The 18,251-nt window shown below is 50.6% G+C and overlaps 1 protein-coding gene across 3 annotated transcripts; it reads right to left on the bottom strand.

The window, feature by feature from the left end:
* Positions 1 to 319: 319 nt before the first annotated feature.
* NUTF2 (nuclear transport factor 2) lies at positions 320 to 16,820 on the bottom strand. 3 transcript variants are annotated; one of them, XM_026495044.4, is made up of 6 exons: positions 16,700 to 16,803; positions 10,156 to 10,324; positions 6,553 to 6,680; positions 4,308 to 4,379; positions 4,125 to 4,223; positions 320 to 2,098 (listed from the first exon to the last, which is right to left on the bottom strand). In XM_026495044.4, exons 3-6 carry the CDS (start codon positions 6,649 to 6,651, stop codon positions 1,985 to 1,987), a joined length of 384 nt encoding a protein of 127 aa, XP_026350829.1. In that variant the 5' UTR covers positions 6,652 to 6,680; positions 10,156 to 10,324; positions 16,700 to 16,803; the 3' UTR covers positions 320 to 1,984. The 3 variants fall into 3 exon arrangements, with proteins under 3 accessions (XP_026350829.1, XP_026350828.1, XP_057170340.1); XM_026495043.4 differs by lacking the exon at positions 10,156 to 10,324 and having other exon boundaries at positions 16,700 to 16,820; XM_057314357.1 differs by lacking the exons at positions 10,156 to 10,324; positions 16,700 to 16,803 and adding an exon at positions 16,233 to 16,497.
* Between the last annotated feature and the right edge of the window lie 1,431 nt (positions 16,821 to 18,251).

The raw sequence follows: 18,251 nt of genomic DNA, 5'->3' as shown, positions 1-18,251 counted from the left end.
GAGCAAAAGTGCACGTATTGGACTGCCCAAACCGCTATTCGCCTCAGGACATCCCGTCCAGTCTATGTCCATTCCCAGAACGTGGACTCATGATGGGCCTGGAACTGGATCAACTCAGCCGCCCAGGTTACAGTCTTAGGGAAAAGGCTGAATTTGTACAGGCCTAGGTTTCCCCTTAGGGAAACGGGGTAGGACAACCCAAAGTCTCAGGGGTTCCAAGGGGAGATAGTCACACCACGAAAATCAGATTGTTAACGTCCCCCAGCAACCCCTGCCCACCCAGGCCTGACACCCTCAGGCAGGAAGAAAGAAACCAGAGTTTACAAACACCTCTTTATTGCAGAAATTTCAGGCACAGGTACATGGAAGAAGCTGTATTGCAGATTTTATACAGGGTGGTTTAAGAGGCAGCAGGCATCTACCTCTCTCCCAACCCCCACTCCCCAAACACACAGGATCCTCAATCTGTCCCACTTAAATCTCCTGAATTTGTGGTCTTCTAAAAACAGTACATCATCCAGTCCTGTGCTCAGACTAGCCAGGCAACTTGTGGGGGTCCAAGGAAGTCCTTGGTCTCCATCCATAGTGCAGGAGGGAAGGGGGAGTGCAGGTCAGGCATAACTATGGTGCCCTCACCAATCCTGAACCCCCTAACAGGACACCAGCCCAAGACCTGGGTTTGGTTCTAGCTTCTGGTTGCTACCTTGCCACCAGGCTTATACCAACAGACATCTCAGGGCTAAAGGGCTAGTTCTGCAACGGGCAAGGACTCTGTCCCCCAAATTGAGAAGCAGAAATGCCCCAATAGTTAAGATTTCCTGGGACTTGAAGACAATGTGAAGGTGTGTGTGATGAGGGAGGAAGCAGGAGGCCTAGTGATGCCTTGCAAAGGTCTGAGGGGTGAGAAATCCCAGAGCTCAAATCCCTCAAACTCAGACTCTGATTGCCTACTTTCATAACTCTAAAGTCTGTACTCCAACCCAACTAGACCTGGCTCTGTGGGCAATGGAGGCTGGGTGTTCTGGGCACTCACCTCTGGGCAACGATATCCAAAGCAGGTGGTACAAAATCTGAGCTACCCTCTGCTTGGCTTGGGATTTATGGGGCACCCTGGATGTGATCCTGACCATTGCAGGGGTGGAACAGGACCCTCTCCCTTAAACCTTTGCTCATTTTATACAGGGTAGTTTGGCTGAGGCCTCAGTCCAGAGCACCTGAATCTGATGAGTCACTTTCACTGTGATTCTAGATCATCATCTCTATTACCAGAACCCTGATCCTACCCAATGTAGGAGTCATCGGAACTGACTGCAGAGGCTTCAGTGCAAAGAAAGCTTCGGGCCGGACAGGAGCTCTGTCTGCAGCTCAGTTTTCCAAGACCGGGGGGCTGAGATGGGGAATGCTATGCCCTATAGGGCTTCTGAGAGAAGCTAGCTAGGAGTGCTGCTTCAGCAGTCTTCTCTTTGCAACAGGTATTGCTGCATTGGGGGAGAGGTGGGAAGGTGAGACATGAGAGAGCCAATGGGGCAGGGTGATTACTGATGCCCAGCCAACTATTAAACTAATTAAAACAATTTAAACTGTTAAGAAAATTTTGTGGTTTTATTGTATCATGAGGCATTGAAACATCCGAACAAATCAATATCTGGGCGGTGAGGCAGCTGCTTTCTCCTTCACTTCTTTGGGTTACTAGAGCAACTTGTCAGTAGATTAAAAAAAAAAAAAAAAAAAAAAAAGACAACCTTTTGCATTACTTAAGTCTTTCCAAGGCATGCGCTGGTACAACACAAACTTCTCCTGTCAGATGCAACTAGTCTAGCATCCAAACATCATGCACAATACCTCGGTAGCAGCAGCGCACTGCGCCCGCTCCCACCGCGGCCCTGCTCGTTTGTGTATGATATTTGGAGCATCTGGAGGAGTGTGAATAGTATCAGGAAGAGGAGGGAGGAGGAAACAGCATGAGTGCCTGGCTGGGAGGAGGTCAGCCGAAGTTGTGCAGGGCAAGCCTGAACATGTCATTGGTGCAAACCCAAGCATCATTGATGTTCTTTAATAGGAACATCTGGTGGAACCCCATGATGGGGTCTTCATCAGCCTGTGAGGAGAAAGAAAATGATTCAGTTAGTGGGCCAAAGAACAGGAAGGTAGTTCAGTGGTAGCGGAACAGGACAAAGAATGCTGACTTTGGGATCAGAGCCTATTGTCTTGGACTTCAATTCCAGTATAGCCGAGGGATACTTGTGAATGGGAATTGATAAAATGTACTGGGCACATAGGGGCTACAGTTGGCAGCTCACACTGCTGCATGCAATTAAACCGCAGAGGAAGTCACCAGTTAGCTACTGCAACAGAGCAGAGAACATACCTGCTCTGAGCTCATGTCTCTAGGCACAGTGATCAATTGGAAAGACTTCTGCAGTGCTCACCACATAACTTACAGTACCTAAAAACTAAATCTTAGTGTCTATCTGATTACTATGCCAGTTAGTCCAATTAGGGGAAACTACAGATAATACTGACTGTGACCAGGTAGGTGAGAAAAGGCTCAAAACTGACTTCACACTGTAATCACAATTCTGTGGAGCAAAAATGAAGCAATGCCACCACGTGCTGTTTCCTATCATGTCATATATAACGTTTGTAATTAGAAAAGAAAGGCAAAACACCTTCAGCCAAACTGCAGAAGACCGGATAAAGCCTAGTTAGGGTAGGAGCCCAGTTAACCAGCTTGGTCTCCGACATTGCTGGGTTTTCTGAGAGTTATCATCAGCAAGAAGGCAAATCAGTCTTTTGGGGATTCTGAGTTGGAGAGAAACACCAGAATGAACCTAAAGCCAGGTAGGAATGGGCAATGATTACTGACCCTACCCTGGAAAGTGGGCACTGAGCCCCCTGGAGAGACCTCTTCACTCCCAAGGGCCTATTTGAGCACAAACTCTGGGCAGGGCATGTTGAGCAGGCAGGAAAACATGACAGGAAAGTCCAGGCCAGAAGGCAGGTCCCTCTGGATCCATGGCAGAGGCCTAGAGACCCCTTCTCTCTGCCCTTGTATTTGACTCAGAAGGTCCCACCTAGCCCAGGGAGAAGGCATATAGGCCTTCAGAGCCCCATGGTGACACAGGCCCAGGAGATTGGGACCTGGTCAAGAGGCAACCAATTTGTCCTGCTTTGAGAAGGAGAGGCTTTTTGGAAACTAAGAATCTGGCTTCAGTCTGCTGGAGCACAAGAGGCAGAAGTTCCTGGGAGAGTTCTTGGGGGACTGAGGAGCTGAAAGCTTTGAAGAAGACAGGTCTTGAGAAGAAGAAAGGAAAGAGCAAAGAGAAGCAGGAGTTCCAGGAATCTGCTTTTCTCAGCACGTGGAGGAGCAAGCAGCCAGCTCAAGGAGTGGCAGCACGGACTCCAGCAGGTGACTGGGACTCAGCAGCCAGCTGGTCCGTCTAGGGGCAGCTGCCTGCAGAAAGCCCACCTACACCTCAGGGCAGTGCAGAGGCCCAGAGCTTGGCACCATAGCTCCATCCTGCTCCTATACCTCTTGCCCCTTTTCCAAAAAGGCTCTAGACCAATACTCTCCAATATTCTATAACAACAGAAATAGTCTATGTCTGGGGGCACCTGGGTAGCTCAGTTGGTTAAGCGTCCAACTCATGATTTCTGCTCAGGCCATGATCTCAAGGGTCGTGAGACGGAGCCCTGTGTCAGGCTGTGCTCAGTGGGGAGTGTACTCAAGATTTTCTCTTTCTTTCTCTCTCCCTTCCTCTGTCCCTTCCCCCACTCGCACTCACTCTCTCTCAAATAAATGAATCTTAAAAAAAATTTCTATGTCTGCACTGTTCAACAGGCAGCCACAAGGACTATGAGCACTTGAAACATGGCTAGTTCACTTGAGAAACTCCCTTTTAACTTTATTTCATTTTAATTAATGTAGTTTAAAAACCACCATTAAAATTAAAATATAATTTAAAAATGTGACTAGTGGTTATTGTATTGAATTATACAGCTCTAGATGCTTTGGGAGTCCCCTGATAAGCAGGTCACATCACAGAGAAGGCTGGGGTGCAGGGTTCTCCTCTGCCTGCCCACTCGTCCCTACCACCAGTCTTAAGAGGCAGCAGTACTATTACCTTGAGCTGGCCCACAACCATGCTGATGATGCAGCTATCTGGCGTGGGCTGATGGTCCTGTGCCGTGATGCTATGCTGGATTTTCTGGAACGGAAGGCTCTGCAAGAGAAAGAGTGTGTGCTGTGCTGCGGCCAGCAGGGCAGGGAAGTAGCTGCTTACAGCATGGCCCTGGCCCTTACTTACAGACAACTTCTCCACAATGGCAGCTTTCCCCTGGAACTGCTGTCCTTCCCACGTAAGGCATGATGCATCAATCTGAAAACCAGAAAACACGGGGTCAGGGCCTCGTCTGGGAAAAATGAGTCTAAGCCTAAGTTTCCTTATCTGTAAATAAGGAAACTGAAGGTAGCTTCCATACTTCACACTATCAACAATCTCTTTAATTAGACTCTATCTTCCCAGAGCCCAGGCTCTGAAACACTGACAAAATACAAACGTATTTAGTAAGTTTGTTTCACAGTTTTTATTCAAGAACTTAGATGGTCTCTGATATGCCTGAGTCGGAGGCTGGCTATACATGGCCAAGGCTCAGCCAAAAGTCATTCTGCTATGTGGTCAGTCAGCACCAGTCCTAGAAAAGCCCATGAGAAGTAAGTTGGAAACAACCTATAGTCATCACTATCTCTAGAGCTGAGGCCAAGTTCTACTAAGGCCATTCCCATAGGGACATCCATAGGGTCAGGGAAGGATGGAAGCTGACAAGGCCTCCCAAGGCCTAGCCTGGGACCCTCCCCCTTTCATCAACATGCAACCCACTAGCTTCCTCCCCTCTCCTCCAGATTTCCCCTGCCATAGCTTTCAGGGGCAGAACTCAAAAGTGCCTCTGCTACTTACCAGCCATAACACTTGGCAAATTACTTATTTTTATGAGTCTGTTTCCTGATCTTTATTTATTTATATATATTTTTAAAGATTTTATTTATTTTAAAGAGAAAGAGAGAGCTCGAGCACAAATGGGGTCGGGGGGGCAGAGGGAGAGGGAGAAGCAGACTCCCCACTGAGCAGGGAGCCCGATACGGGGCTCAATCCCAGGACACTGAGCTCATGACCCAAGCTGAAGACAGACACTTCAATGACTGAGCTACCCAGGTGCCCGTTTAAAGTGCTGAAGATTATATGAAATGACACTGGATGGCTCAGTTGGTTCAGGTCTGCCTTCAGTTCAGGTCACGATCTCAGAGTCCTGGGATCGAGCCCCGCATTCAGCTCCCTCCTCAGCGGGGAACCTGCTTCTCCCTCTCCCTCTGCCTGCTGCTCCCCCTGTTTGTACTCTCTTTCTGTGTCAAATAAATAAATGAAGTCTTAAAGAAAAAGGAAGGGAGGAAGGGGGGGAAGAGAGGAAGGAAGGAAGGGAGGGAGGGAGGGAGGGAGGGAGGGAGAAATGACATAGATAAAGCACTCTTTTAGGACCTTGCTAACTCTCTTCTCTGGGTCAGGACTCTTTAATTAAGTTTGAGAAGCAATGAGGCAGAAACGTCAGGATCCCAGGGTCAGGTAAGTTCAAGTCTTTAAAATTCTCTATCTATGATGACAATCAAATAATACATGTGCTGAATTTGGCTTTCCACTGGTAAGATCCCTTTCTTTTCTTCAGACTTGACCCTGACTTTTTGGAGAGATACAGAGTGCTTTACCCACAGTCAGGCTCTAAGGCTATGCTGGATGACTTCTATCACTTCCATTCTGAGCAGACCTGCTAGGCATGGCCCGGTCAATTACATTTCTGTGACTGAGTCTTGGGCAGAGTCAGATACAAGTAGTTCTTGGTGTATACAAACATCATTAAAATAGCACCAAATAATGCTTGCCTAGAAGGGTTTCCCTCGGGCACCTGGGTAGCTCAGTCAGTTGAGTGTCTGACTTCAGCTCAGGTCACGATCTTGGGGTTCTGGGATCGAGCCCCGAGGCGGGTTCCCTGCTCAGTGAGGAGTCTGCTTCTCACTCTCCTTATGCCTCCCCCCAACTCATGCTCTCTGTCTCTCTCAAATAAATAAAATCTTAAAAAAAAGAAGGAAGAAAGAAAGAAAGAAAGAAAGAAAAGAAAAGAAAAGAAAAGAAAAGAAAAGACAAGACAAGATTTGCATTGAGGATGCTCATAGCTGCCACCTCCAGAGAGCACCATGAGCCCTAGCACCTGCCTGCTGGTGCCCAATCTGGAACTGGTGGCACTCCCAGGACCATGGAATGGCAAGCCCAAAACACCCTCCCAAGGACACCTGGATCCCTACTCTTACGGGATGACAAAAGGCAAAGTGTAGACCAGGTAGTTGGGCTGGCCTCAGGCCTCCTGTCCCATGGACAGAAACTCAGATAGAAAGGTGGAGCCAAACCCAGGGAGGGCTGCTAGAATTCGTGAACTGAACAGGCTAGTTCAATATCCAAATTGATCCCCTGGAGTCCCATTCAGGCCCTAGAGCCGAAGACTTACATAAATTGCGCCTAGCTGGGTTCTGTCGTTATCAAATAACTGGTAGTAATGTTGAATGAAGCTGGATCCAATCTGCTCCCAAATTGGCTTGTCTCCCATTCTGGAGAGTCACCCGGCCTCGCTGAGACCTGCAAGATCAGCAAGACAGAGAGGGAAGTGTTGGTACCAAGAGAGCAGGAGGGAGCCAGCTGCTGTTTCTTCACTGACCCCCAACCCTCCTGGCCTCCTTGAGCAGAAAGTCCTTTGCTGAGGTCTGTATTCCCAGGCAACATAGAGAGGCCCTCGGGAACTGGTAGGAGACCCCTCCCAATACAGACCAGTGCATGGAGCCCAGAGGTGGACCAGACTCAGTCCCTCCTTCGAGGAGCTCTGGATGATCAAACAAAGGGGTGCCAGGGATGTGAAGCACATAGGATGTGAGCTGAGGGTGAAGCCAAGACAAAGGAAAGTCAAAGCAAGCCCTTCAATACCCAAAGGCGGTGCGGCTTTTAAGGAGAAGCTAACCACACCACTCTCCCACATCTTTTCATTTGATCCTCTCAACAACCTGCAAGGCCAGTTACTACTATTCTTCCCACTTTGCAGGTCAGAAACTACAGATGTCTGTGTGTAGAGTGTCTTCTATTGCAGTCCCCAGTCCCATCAACAGTGCCCCAGGGCTGTACTGGCAGGTGAAGGAAGACCCAGTGAGAGGGGGGAGATGGTTCCCCAATGCCCCACTTGCAATAAAACAGCAAGGGACCCTCCATTTTAGTCTTGGGAGCAGTTTACTTCTTTGAGCACAGATCAATCTCTTCACTTCATTGACAGGGTTACCCCTACCCACTTCAGAGCTGCAGACATGAGTTCAAAAGATCAGAGAGTAATACTGAGGGGTGTTGGGAGGGGAAATGGAAGCTGTGAGGGGGAAACATGTCATCCTGTTCATACCCCCCATCCCAGCACTGCCTCTGTTGGAAGGGGCTCCCCCTCTCTGGTCTCTGAGGGGGAAGGGAGACCCCCTCACAGCTACAAACATCACAGCTCCGAGGGTGCTAGATGGCAAACTCGAGCCCCAGTTGAGAGCCACTCTGGTTTTGTTAGTCAGCCCCCCACCCCATAGGAAGCCTACATCTCACTGAAGGATCCCATGACAACAGACTTGTATGTTGTTCTGTAGTTGGGTCTGACTACCTCCCCATCTCCTGATAACAGGACTCTGAACCAAAGTGGTGAGGAGCTGGGTTTGACTCTGACAGACAACATTAACTATGGAGGAATCTGATGCAAGTCAATGCCCCAAGAAGGGCCTCAGCTTCCTCCTCTGTAAGGGGGTGGAACCCTGATGTTGCCAGTGGTTGTAAGCCTCACTAAGGGAACCTGCTAGTCCGCTCCAGTCCCTATGACCTCACCCAATGCCAGGGGAGCCAGCTGGGATGGATAGGGTAGGGGGGCAGTGGCTTATCCCCAGTCCAGCCAATCTCCCAGCCTATGACCAATACTCCAGCCAATGAGGGGCCAGGAAGATGAGCTAGCTTTATTTTAGGTCCCATAGGAGGTGGTGGCACTAAAAATAGAAGCTCAGTGCTGGGATGACTAAGAAATGTCCAGGAAAGTCTAAAACAAGCAGAAGAGAAAGCCTGGACCCGGCCACGCCTGCTACACAGGAACACAAGGTGTGTCCCAGTTTATACTCTGCCAAGAAAGAAATCAACAAGTGGGAAAAGCATAGGATCAACAGCTAGTCTCAGCTGCTGTCTTGGTCACATTTCCAAGGTGGCTATACCCACCCCCCATCTCTGCTGCATCTCAAATCTCTGCCCCTTCCACCCTAGTATTCACTATGTTTGGCTCACCCACTGTGGCCCAGCCCTACAGTTCCTTACCCCAAGATGTCTTACTCAGCCTTCAAGAGCTCTGTGGCAAAGGGAATGCTGGAGGAATGGATGAGGGCCATCTCTCCCTCTGTCCTCAGCAAGGTGGGGCAGCCCTCAGGGAAGGTCTTGAAGAAAGAGTATGCCCGTTGAAAGAAAAAGCATAAGCAAGTGTCTGGGCACATGAAAAGAGATAAGGGCAGGAAACCAGGAAGCTGGAGATGAAGGGTGACAGGAAAAAAGGCTAAATAAAAGCTGATCCAAAGACAAGAAAACTGGTGCCATGTGGTAGGACAGCGATGCAGAGGAAATGTGGGAGTGTTTTTTTCCTTTTTCAATATTGTTCTTAAGGTGTGATAACTTGCCAATACGAAAATACTTGGCAGAAGTAGTGGAGTGAAGAGGGTAGAGGGATAAAGGGACAGAAGGGCACTCTGGTCTAGTGGGGCAGAGCAGGGCAAAGTGAGCTTTCCTAAGGAATGAGATGCTCCGGGCTCCCAGAAAGAGTGAGAAGGAACCTTCAAAACTATGTGGGTTGAGGCCTTTTTCAAGTAGGATCCCTGAAGCCAATACCAACCTTGTTGGCCTGCTTGACCCTGTTGTGTTTATTTCCATGTAGTAATCATGACAGCCATGTGGTCAGATCCCACCATCATCCCACTTCACAGGTGGGAAAACAGGTTCAGCAATCTGTCTTGCCCCAAGCCCATCTAGTACATCAGGGCTGATACTGAGTCTCCTGGTCGAAGCCAGTGCTTTCCTCCTGTTAACTTTGTTCCTGGGCTCTAAACAACAAAACTGGTCATGTCCCTTCTCTACAACAGCCTCATTTTTTTTTTTTTTAGAGATTTTATTTATTTATTTGACAGAGAGAGAGAGAGCGAGCGAGAGAGGGAACACAAGCAGGGGGAGTGGGAGAGGAAGAAGCAGGCTCCCAGCGGAGGAGCCTAATGTGGGGCTCGGTCCCAGAACGCTGGGATCACGCCCTGAGCCGAAGGCAGACGCTTAAGGACTGAGCCACCCAGGCGCCCCGACAACAGCCTCACTTTTGGATTAAACCCTGAAGCTCCACAGGTGGCCATCCACACCTGTCCCTATCTCCATACCATTATCTCCTAACTTCATCCAGCTCCACACACAGACAGACCAGAACTCTCTGAGCTTGCTCACTGGTTTTTACCCCACTCCCACTCTATGAATTCCCCTGCTGGGATGTCTTCCCTCCCCTCATCTGCCTGGTCAGTTCCTGCTCTTCCTTCAATTCACTGTTCAGACTCCATCTATTTGGGTCCTCCTTCCCCGACTCAAATGTTGACCCCAGCACCATGTGCAAAACTGTATCAACACAGCCAGGGCCCACTTCTCTGCCTAAAAACTGCAGCTCTGGGCTAGGAGGGTTCCAGTGTGGTTCTGGCAACACCCACTCCATCCCACCCCACCCCAATCCCCTAGCACAGAGTGTGGCTCAGCAAACTACAGGACTTAAGAGTTTCTGACTCCAAATTTCCCACAAGCTTTCAATTCATGGCTGGGAGGCAGCATTCCTGCATCCAGAAAAAGAAGCAGGGAGCAAAGCGTCCCCCCCATCCCCATGCAACACAGGGAGGGGTCTGGGCCAGGCTGGGAGGATGTTCCCCTGGATGGCCAGCAAGCCCTGACCTTGCTTCTAGTACATATACCGCAGAAAGAACAGTCTGAAAAGAAAAATGCCAAGGCTCAGAAGCAGCCTCACATCAGATTGGGGACTGACCTTCATGACGGCTTCTCCTACAGTTCTTCCAAGAGGGCCGCTGACCACGCCATCTCCTGCTTCACCCCAACAGTCCGCAGGCTGACTGAGGCCAGGCTCCCCGAGGAGCAGAAATGACCTTGATGACCTCTCGCCCACTGAGCATCAGCCTTCGCTGACCTTTAGGTCTCTGTGGGTGCAAAGACCCTCTAAGAATGTCTCAAAAACTGTGGCCCTCTCCCAATAAATTTGCACAGAGGTAGAGATGCCCCAGCCTTGTCAATAATTTCAAGTTGTTCACACTCCGTGAGGTTCAGCCATAGACCCCAGGTTAAAACCTCTGTCCCAGAAGACCCCATTAGACAACAGAAAAATTTCATTTCTAACCTCAAATTCTGGTGTTTCCAGTGATAAAACTTAAATAGCAGTGCCCAGCTGATAACATGTTATTTTCACTAATGCATATTAGACATAGTAATGTGCTAAGAGCTTTATGTGCATTTGCTCCTAATACCCTGTGAGTCAACTCCCACACTACACTTCAGCAAAGTGAAGCTCAGAAAGGTTAGCTAACTCACTCAAGGCCATGAGCCGAATGGACAGTGGAACTGGATGAAACAGGGTTTAGTGGACTCCAGGGGCAAGCCCCCCAGAGACAACTGGTCAGAGATAAAAATGAGCAGACCACACCAGTGGAGAGAAGTACTCCTGGACAAGTGAGGCTGAAGCCCTGACCTCTAACCTTGACTTTCTCAGAGAAGGGCAAGACAGGACTGAACCAGGGCTTCTGCCTCCAAACAAAGGCACCAGGCAGATTTCCACACCAAAAAACAATAGGCGTTTTCATGGGGGATGATCTCACAGTTTTCCCAAACCCGCAAAGTCACAGCTCAGTTCTACCACCTCAGCAAATCAGAGAAAGATCCTGGCCTAACTAGGCCTGGGGCAGGGATGGGGCAGGAGAGTGATGGGGAAGAAAATGCCACAAACTCCAGACAGATAAAAAGAAAGACCCATTCTTGTCTTTCTTCGAGCACCCATCACCAGGGTCTACAGGGAATGCCAGCAGATATGCCGAGCTTCTAGTGGGATCCTTGAAATCAGCATCAACTATGGCCATTACCCTCACACGCCCTATGGCCCTCAAATGTTCCCAGTGACTTCCCTTCCTATTCTCCACTGACAAAGTCTCAACTACTTAGCCTGCCTTCAAGGCCCCTGGGTGACCTGCCCTCCTGGCTGTCCAACCTCATCTCCTACCACCCCCTCTCCCCCCTTCTCTACAGCCAGTCAGGGAATTTCCCTGTTTCTGGAACATGCTGAGCCTGTTCTCACCCAAGGGATTTGCAACTGTTTATCCTTCTACCTGGATCACTATTCTCCCTGGATCTTCATGTACCTGGCTCCTTGTCACATATGTGTCAGCTCAAATGTCACCTCCTCACAGACACCTCTGACCACTCAGTCTAAAGTAACTGCCCAGCTACTCATTTCACCATCTTGTTTTGTTTTCTTAGCACCTATCACCGCATGAAATAGTCACACTTAAGGTATTTGTTTATGACCTGGCTCCCTGACCTAGGCAGCCCTGTTTCCATGGTGCCTGGCCCAGCCCTTCTTCTCTGGAGGAGTGAATTCTGGACAAATCCTGCTGAATTTAAGTGGCCAAGTGACCCACTTCCCCTCCACCTCCACCTTCTGTCCAGGTCATCAGGAAACAACCCTTTGTCATCAGTCATCTGTCTGTCTGAGGGTGGGGCAAGTGGGGCTTGGCCCAACCCCCTCTCTCATTTTCCAGACTCTGGTCACCTGAGGGAAAGCTGTGGCTCAACAGCAGGCACACAACCACACCCTCAAGGTCTGGCCTCTAGCCTCCTCCTCCTCTCCCTCACTGTATGACCCTCAGATCCTGTCTCCTCACTAATTGTGGGGATGTTGGGGATAATCAACTGAGAGTATAAAGCAAGACTCAGCTTCAAGGAGTCAGTCAGGTCCTAAGTGAAGCCCCAGGTCAAGAACTAGAAAAAAAGGTGGTTACCTCAGCCTCCTGCAAGGATACCACCATATCGTGGAGCAGCCTCGACATAGGGCTGGTAACTGCCTAGTCCATCACTCTCCTGCCTGAAGTCTGGACAGCAATCAGCCAAGGTCTGGTGCCTGAATGGCTGGCCGGGACAGAACCCTTTCCTGGGGCAGACCCAAGGCCTAGGTGCCCCCAGCACCCTGAGGGCTTTTTCTTCCTCTTCTGCCTGGAGGAGGGATCCAGAGATTTTGGGCTGCCCTGGCTGGCTCAGAAACTGAATCCTGAGACCTGCATTCTGGTCTTTCCGCTCTGTACTCAGTCCCTGAGTAGCCTCCCTTTCCCACATCACTCAGAGATCTCTGGCGCCCCTGTGCTAGATAGCTCCCATCCATGAACTGAACCCCAAGCTATGAAATTGCTGATCAGGTATATATGGACTTGGCTCCCCACTTGGGCCTGAAACTCCTAAGTGACCACCCCCTGGTCTGCTACAACCTTGCCTGGAGAATGCTGTCATGACACTCCGAGACTGAGGTGAACAGAGGAATAAATGAACACGGAGTCTCTAGGCTGCTGAATGGAACGTCTTCTCTGTAAGCCAAACAGTTACATTTGTTCTCTCATTTGAGCCTCACAGCCAGAAAGCTAGTATGATTATCATCATTTTCTAGACGAGAAAACCCAAATTCCGAGAGGTTAAGAAAGAATTCAAGACGACACAAGGCCAGTGGCATAGCCAGCATTAAAATGTCTCCGAAAATGGCCTGGATTGGAACAGCTGAGAGCCAATGCCGAGTAACAAAAAGCATAGAGGTAACAAATGAGATGGTGAGGAATGGAGCCTAGGTATTTTCTTGCCCTCTGAAATCAGCAAGTTCCATGCCTTTCAGGATAGAAAGCCCTGAGTGCATGCTCAGCTGGTCAAAGCAGGACTACACCATAGAGACAAGTGAGAACTTGCATTCACCTCCATCTGAAACCACCTCTGCCAGTGGAACCAATGTCTCTACACACAGACATCACTCCAGGGGGCAGCAGTCTCTGCCCTGGTGAGACCCAGTGGCTCTGACGAAGTATGCGAGGCTTTAAAAAATAATCATTCCATAATCTCCCAGTTTACTGAAGCAAGCAGCCCTGAGTTCCCAGGCACGTCAAATGCACCTGCCTCAGGAGGGAGGTTCTCCTCCTCCGGGGTAAGCCCCTCTCTAGTCTCAGGGCTTAGGGAGTTGGCACATAGTAGGTACCAGCAACATACAAGGACTCGGTATTAGTATTTTGCTAAGGGCAAAAGGCAATCTTAGCCCGCCCCCCAGGATCCTGTAAGTCTACTTTAACATATAAAAATTCCTTCAGGGGCGCCTGCGTGGCTCAGTCAGTTAAGCGTCTGTCTTCGGCTCAGGTTATGATCCCAGGGTTCTGAGGTTGAGCCCTGCATGGGGCTCTCTGCTCAGCAGGGAGCCTGCTTCTCCCTATCCCTCAGCTGCTCCCTCTGCTTATTCTCTCTCACTCTGTCAAATAAATAAATAAATAAATAAATAAATAAAATCTTAAAAAAAAAAAAGAAAAAATTAAATTAAAAAAAAAACTAAACTAAAAAGCAAAAAACCTCCATGAGGAGGTTCAACTCAACCCCAGCCCACCAGAAATCATGCTTAACTTTCTTTTTTCTTTTTTTTAAATTTTAAAAGGCTCACTAACAACCTTTCTTCTTCAGTGCTCTAATCATTGCAGATCCCCCTCTTCTGCACAGGGCCAAAGCCCCTGCAGGTTCCTTCAACTCAGCCCTAAATACATAATAACAACGTTACTCCTTTCCCCAGCACCAGGACTGGGCAGGATTCATTCTTCTACCTTCAGCCTCAGCCCAGAGCCTGACACACAAAAAGTGCCAAAGAATGGTTGCTGACTAATACTAATCATTGGTGAGAAAGGAAAAGAAAAAAAAAAAAAATCCAAGCAAGATACTAATGCCCCAGTAAGGGAATCCTAGAATTTTTTTTTTATATATATACAAGTGCCTTCCAGTTCTAAAATTTGAGAATTCTGTGTCATTCTTAAACCATTCATGCCACCCCAACCCACCAATTGCAAAGACAGCAGAATAAAGTGAGATGTGGCTTGGAGAGGAGAAGTACACTGCATGTCACTAAAGGACCTAGTTTTGAGCTTTCTGAGAACCCAGGCACCCTCACACCCTGCCATGGTTATGCAGCCGCATTTCAACTGCCCCATGCCAGACTCCACTTCCAAGTCAGCCCTACATGAATAGAAGGTGCAGACAGATTCTGAAGAAACTCAGGATTCTCCTCTTATCTCCGAGATACAGATGGCCTGGCAAGTGCCAGAAAGGTCAAGGACTTCTGGGGTTCAGCATGCCTACCAATGCTAGCTAAGCCCAGACACAGAAGTTATAGAAAACTTCTAGGGTTGGAATGAGAGGGAGAGACCAGAATTCCTTCTACTCCTGATGCCATTGTCAGTGGTGACGGAAGAGTAGCAAGAAGGAACAGTTATCTTTTTGACCTTGAAGGAAACCATTGTCATCCAGTCACCTAAGGCCTTGGAATGCAAACTAATCCATAGATACAAGCCTAGCTCGCCTGAAACCTGTGTCCTAGACAGAACCAACCCTGACAAACTAGAGAGGGTCTTGAAACAACTGCTTCTAACACTAAGAGATTCTATCACAGCTATCCTATGTATGTCCTGTGGGCAGTCCCTCCTTGTTGCCCATCTCCACTAGCAAACCAGACCCTTCTAAACCTGCTGAATGAACCTGACTTCCATGTGCTTACGGGCCAGGATATGGACAAGGAGGTTTAAGTTCAGAGTGAAGCGATGTGCTGGTTAGGAGATCTGGACAGATCTTTGCCTGTCCTCCTTAACCAGGGAGAATGACCAGACAGAGCAGGAAAAGGAAAACTTCCAAGGCTAGAGCCCAGTGACCAGAAAAACATCACCTGTGGAAATATTCAAGGAAAAAAAAAGTCCAGGGGTGGTGGCTTTCTGCATAATGGGCCTAACTCAACTTTCCTAGGAGACCTGCTTGCTGCTGAGGCCAGGCCTGCAGAGACTTAGATGTTTCTTTAATCCTTGCAAGAAATATGGCTCAGATGCTATACTGGGTCAGAGGAAATCAAGGCTCAACAAGATGCTTCTTCCCCAAGCCCCAAGTTTCTCTCTGGACTGGTCCCTTAATACATCATCAGTCAATCAGAAATGCCTTTACAAAGCTAGTCAGAAGACTACTCTAAGGGTAGATATTCCTCTTCTCTCAGGACTCAAAGGGGTGGCTGGAGCCATCATTGAAAGCAATTTTCCAAGGCTCAACCAGCCTCCTGCCTGTACACAGCTTACTCCAGCTAGTGGGAAGTGAGCAAGCAAGTGAGGGAAGTCTGACTTTCTGCAGCTTTCAGCTCTAGTTCTCCCACCCAGGATTCAGAAGGGCCCCAGAGAGTCTGAATCTGAGCCCCACCGCCTAAATGTGCCCCACCACCAAGGTGGCTTCAAATCCAGTCTCTAGTTTGGCACTGGATTCATGGTCCTCAGACCTGGATTCTACTTTCCCCTCCACTAAATCCCACCTTATCACCACCGTTCTCCTGGAGTTCTCTGTGGGAGGAGGGCGGATGGCTCTGAGAAGGGCAAACGTGAGGATGAGGCTGCGCTGGGAGGTCTAATAACGTGTTGGGGGCTCACACATCCAACCTCACCTCCTTGTCTCCCTTCTTCCCCTCCTCCACTAACTAGGCCGGCCAACCCACCCACAGCTGGGGCCTGGTCCCCCATGGAAGGGCGGGGTCTGAGCCTACCAGTCCAGAGCCGCTCATCGCCATCAGGCCAGATCCTCCCAGGCTGGCGGGGGGTGAAGTCCCATGTGGAACCCCCTCCCGCCCCAGATTCCCTGACCTGCCCTCCACGCAGGAACCTACGCATGAATTCCAGAGTGGGAGTTAGGTTTTGTGCACTCCCAACCGGCAGACAAGCAGGGGAGAGTACCTACATCCTAGCCTGGCTATGGTCGGGAACCGGGTGAGAGTCCTAATCCCGGGCTGCGGCAGGAAAGCGCCCTTACCCAATGCTGACTCCGGAGCGGGCCGGGTGGCGCTTGCCCATCCCCGGATCCTTCGCTGGCGAGCGGCAGGACGTGGGGCTGGGGTCGTCCCTTAGCCTGCCTGCAGAGCTTGTGGGACTCGGGCAGGCCGGGCTAGGCCAGACGGGGCGGGGCCCGGAGAGCCCCATCCGGGTGGTCTGGACCAGAGAAAAAAAGGCCCGCCCGCCGCGCAGTCCGGTGCACCCGCCATTGACACGATACGGCCGGATAGGCGCCTGGCTGGCTCTTTCTGTGTTCCCCCCGGCCGCCGCCTCAGAGGACCGGCGGGAGGCGGAGCCGCGCGACACATGGCCCCGTCCCCGCGCGGCTTCGGGCCGCCGGTGGGGGGGAGGGGGGCGCCCGGAGACTGGCAGCGGAGGCTCCGAGGGGCCCAGAGCGCGGCTCCAGGGGCCCAGCCCCCGCCCCGGCGCACTAGCCCCGACACTCACCCGAGGGGCTGGCACGATGGCGGCAGCGGCGGCGGCGGCAACCCAGCGCGGTCTGCGACCGACTGTCCCTTCCCCCCTGCCTTCCCTCGCCACCCCGCTGCACTCTGGGAAACGCAGTCTCCCCGAGTTCCTTTCTGGCATAGGTGTGCCAGGAGAAAACTACAGTTCCCGGTGTGCTACGCGCCGAGGACCAGCCACGGCCCGCTGCGCGGGAGGTGAGGCTAAGCCGGGGAGGGAGGCTGCCAGGGCGAGCCCCTGAGAATTGTGGTCTAGCGGAAGCCTCTGGAACACCCGAGGTTGGAGCCAGGCAAGGGTCAGGGCTCAGTTGTCGCCAGGTCCCAGCTGGTCCAGCCCCGCCCAGGCTGCGCTGGGGTTTGGAGCAGTCCCCGCCTCCGTGGGAGTCCGGCCTGGCCCTAAGCAGGCCCAGCCGCCTCTCCCGGGGCCCCTGGGCTGTTTCCGCTCCCGAACTCTCCTCCCCTTTGGTGCTCTAGCCACCCCCCCACCCCTCCCTTCATCTCTTCCGAGCGGTGCTCTAAAGCCAGCCGGGGCGGAACCCGTAGTGTCTGCTGTCCCAACATTCCTGCGCCCTGCCCGGCCCAAAGCTGGTTTCGAGCTGTCGAGCCTTTCCTTTGGGCTGGAGACTCAAATGCTCAAATGGGGCTCAGCTGGAGACATGATTACTCTTACACTTGTACATTTGGGGTTTCCAAAAACATTCTCATAAGTTTTTTATTGTTTGTTTTTATTTTTGTATCAGGCAGGGCAGCTAAGAGTTTCATTTCTATTAACGAGAAAAGAGAACTGGCTCACCCAAAAATTTCCCGTGATTTAAGCGACCAGATTGTCAATGATCTGTGTCCCACCCGTTGCCCTTTCATCACCCATTTCCATCGTTTCCTGAGCAATGCAAACATCTGAAAGCCTGTGTCTAAGTCATGCCTGTTGGGGAAGTGCTCTGCAGCTAACCCAGGCGGACCACAGGTATGGAAAATACTATCCTGGCAGCTTCAGCTTTCCCTCCTGGCCAGAGATCTCAGTACTCCTGTTCTTCCATAAGTTTTGCACCTTCACCTATACACACACACACTCACTCACTTGCTGGGGATGGCTGGTAAGACCAGGTCTGCACTAATTTGCCTGACTAGATGCTTATTGCTTAGCCAGTGAGAGCTCTGCATTGTCCTGTTTGTGGTGCATCTGGGACCGCCCTTGTTCTGAGCAGTCATTCCCCCACCCCCAAGAAGCTAAAACACCCCCTGGATAGACTGTATGCACATAACATCCCCCGGACACCAGAGTCTTGGCCAGAGCCTGTCCTGGGAGTGCTGCTGAGAGGTCCGAGTGAGCCAAAGCAGAAAGTGTGCCTTCAACAAACAGGAGCTAGAATACACTACACAGCATAGACTGAGTCTGCGAAAGCCCTCACTCCTAGTGGAGAGTGGGGACATGTGAGAGAGTGGCTCAATAGCTGCCCACAAACGGCTTCACTCCCAGCTGGCCTGGAAGGGCAATGCTGTGTTTCCATCACCTTATTTATGATTAGCCAGAACTA

The sequence above is a fragment of the Ursus arctos genome, unplaced genomic scaffold (assembly GCF_023065955.2).
Source record: "Ursus arctos isolate Adak ecotype North America unplaced genomic scaffold, UrsArc2.0 scaffold_19, whole genome shotgun sequence".
NCBI classification, from domain to species: domain Eukaryota; kingdom Metazoa; phylum Chordata; class Mammalia; order Carnivora; family Ursidae; genus Ursus; species Ursus arctos.
This window is presented reverse-complemented; position numbering and strand designations above follow the sequence as displayed.